Genomic DNA, 10,237 nt, shown 5'->3' with positions numbered 1-10,237 from the left:
GTCCTTGTAGGACTAGTCACTAGGCCTGGCACATCTCCTAGAGTTTATCATGGCCAGGCCTACAAATGATTAATCCAGCCAAGCTACCTAAGAGTGAGTTTGGATTTGTGAAACGCTGCCAGACGCACCTCGGTGCACATGTCTAGGCATGGAAAGCTTCGGTCTCCCCCATTATCCTAGATTCTGGGTCGTAAGTCATGCCTGTCCAACAATGCCAGAAACGCTGTTTCCAGCAGTGTAGTTTGAACTTTTACTCTTAAAAAACCCTGTGCTAACAGCAGAAGTCAGCACTTCCAGAAGCCTGGAGGGGAAAGCAGTCACTTCTCAAGCAAGCAAATAAACCATTCTTACGTAGAGTTCTGTTTCATTATAAAATATGAACAAATTATTTTGGGCCGGATGTTAACAGAAAACAAAATGTGGGCAGCTTGTGCTTCTACAGCAATACCAAGAGCAGGCTTCTGCTGCACTTAGCACAGACACCTGGGGCTCTCTGTGGTGCCTCTGCAGGGCTGGCCATCGTGCCATGGCACATGCTGCAGAGCTGGGCTCTCTGGAGCAGCAGCTGGAGGCTAGCAGGCGCCCTGGAAACATGCACAGTGGTGTGGACACCTCTGTGTAGGTGACTGAGCCCCGCTACAGGTTTTCAGAAGCTGGAGAGAAGAACCTCCTAAATTGTAAGAAGGGGACAGAGGGAAATAAGAAAGAAAAGAGTCCGAACGAGAAGGCGGAGGCTACAGGATGTGCTGTCAGTGAGGAGTCCCCTTCTGTGAAGCCTGGCTCTCCTAATGTGCCATATAGGGTACAGAGTGTTACATTTGAGGACTCGGCACCTCCTAAGAGACAAGACATTGCAGTGGTGACCGTTTTGATGCCTTGTCCTTCTGTGGTTCTAGCTCTAAATAAATAATTAAGCTTATGTTATTGTCAAGCATGGAACACCTTGGTGTCACAGGTACCAGTGGTGAAGGCTGATGGGCTGAGGATCATTTTCAGCTACATAGCAGCAAAGTACGTCCACAGGAAGAACCTGAAGGAGAGAGCCCCCTGTACTGTAACAACTCGTAGTTTTGTTTGATAGACTACAATTCATACAACCTCCCTGTGTAATATGAGAAGAATATCCCAACTCACAGTTACGTTCGGGGTGATTCAGCAGGTTTTTCTATAGCATGTTGACCTTGCCTGCAGGTGATGTCTACAACAGTATTAACCAGCTAGATTAGACAGGCAGGATGGTGCATGGGAGTTTATGCTGTATTGACTCTTTGAAGTCAACAGAGTTATCAGAAGAAAGGGGCAGGAGTGCAGAGGGCAGTTTGTCTTCTGATGCCACTCTTCTGTCTCCTACAGTTGTCTTTGGCGTGCATTTTCACCAGGTCAAATTCAGGGAAACATTTTTGTCAGAAACAGAAAAAACCCACCGATGTCCAGGAATGAAATTCAGCAGAAAAAATGTCCTGAAGGAATATCCCTCATCACTAAGGAAGGGAAGGAAGCTTATGAAGGATTCAAGCTGAATTAGTTGATGTGACTTACATAAAGCTGTTAAAAGTAAAAAACTGTAAAATATTAAAATAAAATTTTGATTGCTATCACAGTATTTTTTTAAATCATGGGAGCTTTTCAGCCGTTCTGCTTATTTTTAAGTAACAGGTTGCCAAACAATGAAATTAGGAAGCATAGAATTTTCTGCTGGCACAGATGTTCCCAATGATCATGACCTCTCGTGAATCTTACATTTGTACATAGTCAGCATTAGTCAGGAATTTATTTTCTGTAGGTGAGAAGTGACTAAACAGACCTAATTTTTTTAATTTGTTTTAAGAAATAGGAGTTTCCCATCAGCAGAGAACTGTTTGCAGTTCTCTTTGTAGGAGGGGCTACAGACCTATATAATCTCATGGCAAAGCTACTGAGAGCTTAGAGTGAGTTACACTGTGTACAAGGTAAGCTTTTTGGATTTTGGACATGCGTAGGGAATTAGTGTACCTGAAACTAAGTGAATGGGTTTTATGGATTAAATACTTGTCTGTACTTTATTTACTAACATGGTTATGTGCATCAAATGTTAGATTATTAATCAACTGCTTTCTAGGTGTACAGATTTAAGAAAAAGAAACGTAGATCTCAGAAGCGTGGAGTGCTTCCTCTCACCCCCTTCTTCCTATTGTAGAGAAGATGACGTTATTTTCAAGGGGAATATGGGGGGGTTTTAGCCATTTTCTTTTTGCTGCTGTTAATGCTTCAGCTTTATTGTTGACACAGTGTTAATAACTGTGAAGCTAGTTTAAACTAGGCACTGTCTACATGTTTGCTGCTGATGTGCACGCACTGGTTCTGAATGGGGTAGATGACAGTCTGTCTAGAAACTTGTTGCTTTAAATTCCAGCAGAGTTGGAATGGGACCAAGCAGGTATTGCACTTTGGCTCTGTCTGTGGTAAAGGCAAATCTAACGTTACCAGAGACAAAATTAAATCCCCTGTCTTCGGGTGCTTGCCTAAAGAAATGAGAGGAGTGGGGAGTGTTGTAAATGAGATTGAATGCTTACAGTGGGGAAAAACAAATCCTTCCTGTCACTACAATGGAGCATAATGGCTGCTGGAGAAAGCACAACAATTGCTGAGATTATATTGTGTATCTGATTAAACAGTAAACTGTATCCTGAGATAATGCTAAAATAAAGAGAGCAGTGTATCTCGCACACCCTGCTTTTTGGTCAGAGCAGAACACTTTGGGATGCAAATGGGTTTTGATTTGCTTGTTCTCTGACATGGGCCAATTGCTCTCAGTACAGAGTTCTGCTTAACTAACCTGCATATATAAAAGACATCTTAAGGCAAAATGATACAATGCAGTCTCTCAATATAGTCTTTTACCTCCTCTAATAATTTGATGAGAGTCTTGGACCATAAATCATTGGTTTCAAACAAGACAACTTTGAACAATGCTTGAGAACCAGTTAGAGACTCAAAACCAGCATTCTGAATCTTTATTTTGCAAAACTTACTTCTTTATTCCAGACAGTAGATCAGGCACGTGGAAACATGTCTGGGAAACCCAAGCTGTACTACTTCAATGCACGAGGCCGAATGGAATCAATACGGTGGCTACTAGCAGCAGCCGGGGTTGAGGTTTGCCTCTGTTTTTTATACCAAGAGCATGTGACAAATATGTATTTCTACTGTTCCTTATAAAAAAATGTGACTGACCAGCTGTTTCAAGCTCTGCATTTAGTGCATTGCTGACTAAGCCAACAATGACCACTAGCATACCCTAAGCAGGGGGGCAAGTTCCCGTTTCACTTCCAAGCATCATGTGCCAAGCCTACTGGTAGCACCACAAATGCCTCTCCTCTGTAGCTGGTGAAAGAAAAAATTTAAAACCACAGCAGCAGAACCTGGCTTCTTATCTTCTTATCTTCAGACCCCCTATCTGCCCAATCACAGGGGTCGAGCACTTTCAGTTCTGAAGACCTTCAGTTAAATCCCAATGTCCAAATAGCAAAAAATTATTATGCCTACTACAATGTAGCTTACCCCTGAAGGTACTGTATATTATAAAACACAGAGTAATTGTTTTTACCTCTAACGGTTTCTGATATTAAACTGGAGAGGGAGTGTGGGGATCTGTGTGTTTTAAGAACTGTGAGTTTTTGTCATGGTGATGGGCAAAGTGCCAGAACGCTGCATGGGGCATGTGATCTCTCCTCTTCATCCCTCCTTTTGCCAGCTTGTGGCAAAGGAACTATACCACAGTTCTGCTGCAGAGTGAATTTACTTATCCCCCTCTCTCCCTGCACCATCTCTTGCCAGCACTGACAACAGAAGCGGCGTGGTCATCGTTTGCTCAGTAGACAGGGTTTTGTGCCCCTCGGTCACCTCAGCTTTAGCCAAAACCTTACCTGCACAAAAATATGAATCACATGAGAGGGAAGAGGAGAGGATGCAACAGAGGCAAAATAAATTTTTAAAGATATCACTTCCAAATCTGATTTCTTTTTTTAAAAATAAAATTCCTCAAAACACAGCTCTTTGTGCTCTCATTGTCTCATGCAAAGCAGAAACTAAAACATGCAGTGACAACACAACTTTTCTTCTGTATTTCCTGCAGTTTGAAGAATGTTTTCTGGAAACAAAGGATGATCTGACAAAGTTACGGAAGGGTAAGTTTCCTTCACTTTTTAATTATTAGGTAATAATAATAATTAGAATTGTTTGTCTTGGAACACCTAAGAAGTCTTATGTCTCTTAAAAAGAAAATCTAGACTGGATTGTACATGAGGTATCACAGATGCACACTGCAGTGTGTTAGATGGTATCATCCACCCAGTTGTTTCAGTCTTCACCAAATCACAGAAGGGCTGAGGTCAGAAGGGACCTCTCAAGATCGTCTGCTCCACCTCCCCTCTTCAAGCAAGGCCACCTAGAGCCAATTGTCCAGGACAGTGTCCAATTGGGTTTTGAGTATCTCTAAGGATGGAGACTCCACAGCCTCTCTGGGCAAGCCAGGCCAACCCAGCATTCAGTTGCTCTCACAGTAAAAAAGCCTTTCCTTAAGTTCAGATGATTGACTGTCTTTTGTTTCAGTTTGTGCCCATTGCCTCCTGTCCTATGACAATGCAGGTTTTTGTCACCAGATCATCTTGAAATTCATTAGCATTTTAGGTTGCCTACAAAGTTGTTGTTTTATAATCCGTATGAAACCAGAGTTCCAGATTTCTGAGTTTAACTTGTACCTCTGATGTGTTCCTGTTTCCCAAGGCAACTACCCACCTTGCTATCTTTAGCTTCCATCTCTGTGAACATGATATTCACATTTCCTCCAAACCAAATTACATGTCTGTGCTCTTCCAGTTCACTTGGCTTTTCAAAGAAGTCTGAGCTAGGGTTGGCATTTGCAGTCCTGCTCTTCTTTAGGAACAATGACTTGATCCCCCTGCCACCTGCCAGCTTTCAAAAAGTATTTTGAGACATGAGCATAAATGAAAATGTGCCCTTAATAGCAGACAGTTTCTCTGCATGATTGCCTTACAGTGGATACAAAGACGGATGTAGCTGATTAGTTATCTGAGTCAAGAAATAGGATTCCATAAAGCAAATACTCTGATTCACTTCTCTGATCGGTTCCTGGAAGTATTTTGACTTCTTCCTTGCTAGAATAAGGCTTCTGCTGACTAGTAAGGGATTTACATGGCTGCAGTCTCACATCAAGTGATATTTGGCTCTTGCAGGAATCTCATGAAACTTGCCCATTATTCCGTGCTTCATGCCTGTACAGATGTATGCCATTGTATAAAGTCAATATAGTAGCCACAAAGATATTATATACATTTATATTCACATTATATGTTGACAAGCCTGTAAATAGTCCAGATTTCCATAATACTTACCAAAGCATGACAGAAACTGGCTGGGTCAGATCCTTTAGTCCTTCTCATCTGTATTAACCTCCATGAAAATCGTCTGAGTTAGGGCCATGCAGCGCAGGACTTGTCTTTTTCAGTGTGTGACTGCTAAAAATTCTGCATTTGGGTGCTTCCTCAGATTTGAAGAAACTTCAAGAAGCTGATTGCTATAATATTGTTATTAACATATCCCCAAGAAATGGTTCTTGGTTTCATGGTAAGCATTTTCCGTACCTTGTTGTGAGAATGAGGAAGACTGCCACTGAAAGGGTTGTCAAGCACTTGAACAGGCTGCTCAGGGAAGTGGTTGAGTCCCCATCCCTGGAGGTATTTAAAAGACATGTAGATGTGGCGCTTAGGGACATGGCTTAGTGGTGGACTTGGCAGTGCTAGGTTTACGGTTGGACTTGATGATCTTAAGGGTCTTTTCCAACCTAAATGATTCTATGATTTTAAATAAAAACATAATATGTGTGGTTACTTTGCCAAACACCCACTAATGGTTCTCATTCAGAGACTGAATGTCTCCTGTCTTGTCCCCTTTTCCCTAGATGGATCCCTGCTGTTTCAGCAAGTGCCAATGGTGGAGATAGATGGAATGAAGATGGTGCAGAGCAGAGCCATTGGAAACTACATAGCAATGAAGTACAACCTCTACGGGAAGGACCTGAAGGAGAGAGCCCTGTACTGTAACAGTACCACCTTTGTTTGTTAGACTACAGTTCATACCACCTCTCTGTGTAACACAAGAATATCCCAGCTCACAGTTAGAGTGAGGGTGATACAGCAGCTTTTCATGTAGCACGTGTTGACTGTGACTGCGTGTGATGTCTACAACAGTAATAACCAGCTAAATTAGATAAGCAGCATGGTGCAAGGGAGTTCATGAAGATCAAAGGTCAATACAGTTATCAGAAGAAAGCAGTCAGGAGTGCAGAAGGCAGACTGTCTTACTGATGCTGCTTTTCATTTTCTCCTGCAGTTATCAGCAGCAGGCATTTTCACCACATCAAATTCAGGGAAATGTCTTTGATGGAAACAAAAAACTTCTCTCTCTAATAACCAGGAATTAGAAGTAGAATCAGTAACTGGTTATTAAAGGACAGGGCTCTTAGGGGCACATGGTTTGACCTGAAGTATTTTTAAATGCTTCAAGTTAATTAGCACTGGTAAACACATGTCAAGATAATTTGTTAGCAATTGTATAGACCCACTGTTTAACTTACCATGTCTGATTGGATTTTTAACACAAGTTTGGATGACACACATGCCAATTTTGTACTTGGGCTCAAAAAAAACTTAATAGAAGTATCACCCCTAGTGAAAAATGGAAGGGGTACAGTCTTTTAGTTTTTGGTCAGGCACTTTGCACTTGTCTTTCACCCATGCTCTCCACCCCTCCCTGAAGCTACTGCACTCTGGGGGGAACTGCTCCAAGCTGGATAGAAGAGGCGGAGAGTTCCCAACATCTCAGTGGGGTTATGCCAGTAGCTATCGTGCTATTCAGACCTACTGTGTTTGACTTGACCAACTGGATCTATTCCTTTCAGAATTGATATGTATGTGGAAGCAGTAATAGATCTGAACGAGTTACTCATGACCCATCCTTTCCAACCAGCGGATAAAAAGGAGCAACATTTTGCTACTATTGTGGACAAGGCCACAAACAGATACTTCCCAGTCTATGAGAAGGTACATGGCAAAGATGTAGTAGCTTGATTAGTATTGTTTTCCTGAAACTCCATCCTGGATCTACACAAACAATTTTTATTGAGGAAAACAGAGAAGAAAAATTACCACTTAAATATAAATGCTATGGTTTTGGTGGGGCTGGGATAAGGAGGGAGACAGAACACTACAGAGGGGACAGAAGGCACTACAAATCTGGGAGAGATGCAGAGCTGCAAAAACCCAGGACACACTGAGCTCCCCAAATGCCTATGTTTCAGTCTGTATGTTGTTTCAGACAAAAGACACTATAGCATCAGCTTTTACATAAAGTTTCCTTCTGAAGTGCAGAACCACTACATACCATACACGCTATGTAAAAGCATTACAGCTCCTTCTGTAACAAAAGGGAGGATGGATTAGCTGGGTATCAAGACCATGAGGCACAGGTTACACGTGGAGAGCTCCCAATGCAATATTCCCAAAACCGAAGAGGAAACAGGTGAGGAGTAAGGGAGCTGCCCATAATTTGAAACAGTCCAAGATACTCTTACTATGCCCTAGGCTGAACTTAAGCCTCTTGTAAATCTTGTATAGGCATTTGCAGTGATGGTTGTATCCCATAAAGCTTAGCCTTCAACACAGCAGTGCTGATAACATGACCTACAGAAGCGAAGGCAAGAGGGGTACAACTGAGCTGCCAGAAAGAAATGCAGAAAAGAAAGGACTGATAAATTACGCCTAGGATGACAGTGTGGTCAGGTCATTCGTTTGTACTACAGCTGTTCTTGCTGCATTTCCTGCTTTCAAGGATAACTCCGTGCGGTGTATGACCTTGCTTTAAAGATACCATATTAAGTCACACAAAGAAAAAAAAAATCACATCTGCTTCTGGTTCTCTGTTTCTAGGTTTTGAAAGACCATGGACAAGACTTTCTTGTTGGCAACCAGTTTAGCAGGGCAGATGTGCAATTGCTTGAAACCCTTTTAATGGCAGAAGAGTGCAAGCCTGATATACTTGCCAAATTTCCTCTCTTGAAGGTAATCGAATGGACAGTTTTAATGGACAATGAATCAAAGCAGGACCACTGATTTAAACTGGCTGAGAAATACGGGAGAGTGGGAGGGTGAGGAAAGAAGTGAAAGACAAAATCAAATATCCTAAGTACTTTTAGCCGGCCTCAAATACTGATGGTTATTGCTGCCTTCTGTCACTATAGCCCCAAAAGCATAATAGGATGAAGCATATAGATACTTCTGCAGTATCAACACATAATGTTACTTTTAGAGCATGGATAATATCTAAACATCTGACAATTACCATGGTTCTTAAGCACAGTGCTGTTTTGGTTTTGTTTTGTAGAGTTTTAAAGCAAGAATAAGCAATATCCCCACAATAAAGAAATTCCTGCAGCCTGGCAGCCAGAGGAAACCACCACTACAAGAAAAAGATGTACCAAAACTGATGAAAATTTTCCACTGAGCAGCGACCTAAACCCACAGAAACTCTATTTCATTGTCTTTGTGGTTGCTGATAGTGGCAAAGTGAAATTAATGAAAATAGTGAAAAGGTTTTTGATCTCTCTTTCCTTAGCTATGGGACTGGTTTTAGCCTACTGCAAACACTTCCAAGGTAATCTACATAAGCATACCAGCAAATGAAATAGTTCACTGAATTAGGGGGTACACTGGACAACACAGGATGTCTTAAATTACTTAAAGAGAATACCTGAAATAAAGTCTTATATTGACACTCAAAACCAGTTTGTTCAATGACTTCTTCCTGCTACTTACATACCTAAGGGCTCTCTGGTTCTGTCTTTCTGGCATTCCCAAGAGTTGCTGGAAAATGAAGGGAGTGTAGCCCAAACAGTGGGTGACATATCTGTTCTGGGAAATGCCAGGAAAAGCCTGCAGGCTCTGGTTTGATGGAGATGACAAGTTTGGATTCAGCTTTCCTCTGGACTTGACTTGGAGCATGCTGGGGCCAGAGGTCCTACTGCACCTCTGTTTTGTCACTAGACATTTAAGCGCTTGTACTATAGCTTCACCAATATTTTCTTTAACAAAAGGTCTGTTGTAGCAGCTAAAAGCACTTTGCAGACTCGGCTGAGAAATGAATGCTTGTCACCAACTGTAAAGTTGAAAACATTATTTGAGGAAGGAGTTAGATTGGTGTCAGGTGCTAGCGAGACCTTGAAATGTAGGACTTCATGTTGACTTATGTCACTTTATATTAAACTCAGTTAAATATAAGTTGTACATTATAATCACTTAAATCAATCTCTACTACTGAGAGGCTAGCAAGACAGTTGAACACATAAATATGTATATTATTTAAACACCAAATCAACCAAGTATGTAAATGCAACAGCCGGTGCCCTAAAACCAACTAATACTCTAGTACTGGCAGTTTTAAGCTGGGCAAACTCAGGGCACTAAAACTCTTGCTAACACCATTAGTTTCTTTATAAGAAATGCCAGGCAGCTGGAACCAGTTTTTAGCATCAAGAAAGGAAAAAACCCAATGTTTTTCTGCAGCAGAGCATGTATTAATTAGAGTTGTTGCAAGAGCTGTTTCCCTCCTGCCTCACCGAAGCATTCGGGCAGCACTTGCAGCTGCTGAGCCCTGTCAGAAACTCAAGCTGGAAACTTCAGATGTGGCTGCCAACTCTCTGCCGTGCAAGCTCCCCGGCATAGCCAGGCAGTTTTAGGAGCCTGCGCACAGACCCCAGCCTTCGGCCACGCAGAGCCAGAGCCCCTGGCACACCGACAGCTCGGCACCTCTCGCACAGGGGCTGCAGCCCAGGCCTCTCCCCCAGTCACGCCATCGCTGTGATCCCATTGCTGCCTCGGGGGCCTCAAAGCCTTTCTCCTGTCCCCTTGTGCCCCGGCGGCCATGTATGTCCCTCTGAGGTGCAGCCGCAGCACCCCGCTGACCTCGAAGCCAACCCAGTGGAAAAAGTCACTTCACAAGACTCCAGGGACAAGGCCGAGGTGGCTTTTCCCTCAGCTACGCTTGCAGGGCTTAGGGATGCGGTTTCACTGCGGGAAGCCGGGCCTCGGTGACTGAGCGCGGTGAAGCTGCCGTCACCAGGCCTGAGGGAGGGCGGGGCGAGCAGTGGGCAGCCGGCCCGGTACGGCCGCTGAGGGCGGCAGCC

The 10,237-nt window shown here is 42.9% G+C and overlaps 1 protein-coding gene across 1 annotated transcript; it reads left to right on the top strand.

The window, feature by feature from the left end:
- The first annotated feature begins 1,886 nt into the window (after window positions 1-1,886).
- Window positions 1,887-8,649, top strand: GSTA1 (glutathione S-transferase alpha 1). Its single transcript, XM_076332921.1, has 7 exons — window positions 1,887-1,949; window positions 3,025-3,135; window positions 4,115-4,166; window positions 5,960-6,092; window positions 6,959-7,100; window positions 7,986-8,117; window positions 8,440-8,649. The coding sequence occupies exons 2-7, from the start codon at window positions 3,049-3,051 to the stop codon at window positions 8,557-8,559; spliced, it is 666 nt and encodes a 221-aa protein (XP_076189036.1). The 5' UTR covers window positions 1,887-1,949; window positions 3,025-3,048; the 3' UTR covers window positions 8,560-8,649.
- Window positions 8,650-10,237: the final 1,588 nt, after the last annotated feature.

Source organism: Aptenodytes patagonicus, chromosome 3, assembly GCF_965638725.1.
Source record: "Aptenodytes patagonicus chromosome 3, bAptPat1.pri.cur, whole genome shotgun sequence".
Lineage (NCBI taxonomy): Eukaryota > Metazoa > Chordata > Aves > Sphenisciformes > Spheniscidae > Aptenodytes > Aptenodytes patagonicus.
Note: the sequence above shows the minus strand (reverse complement) of the source record. Positions and strands in the feature narration are given on the sequence as shown.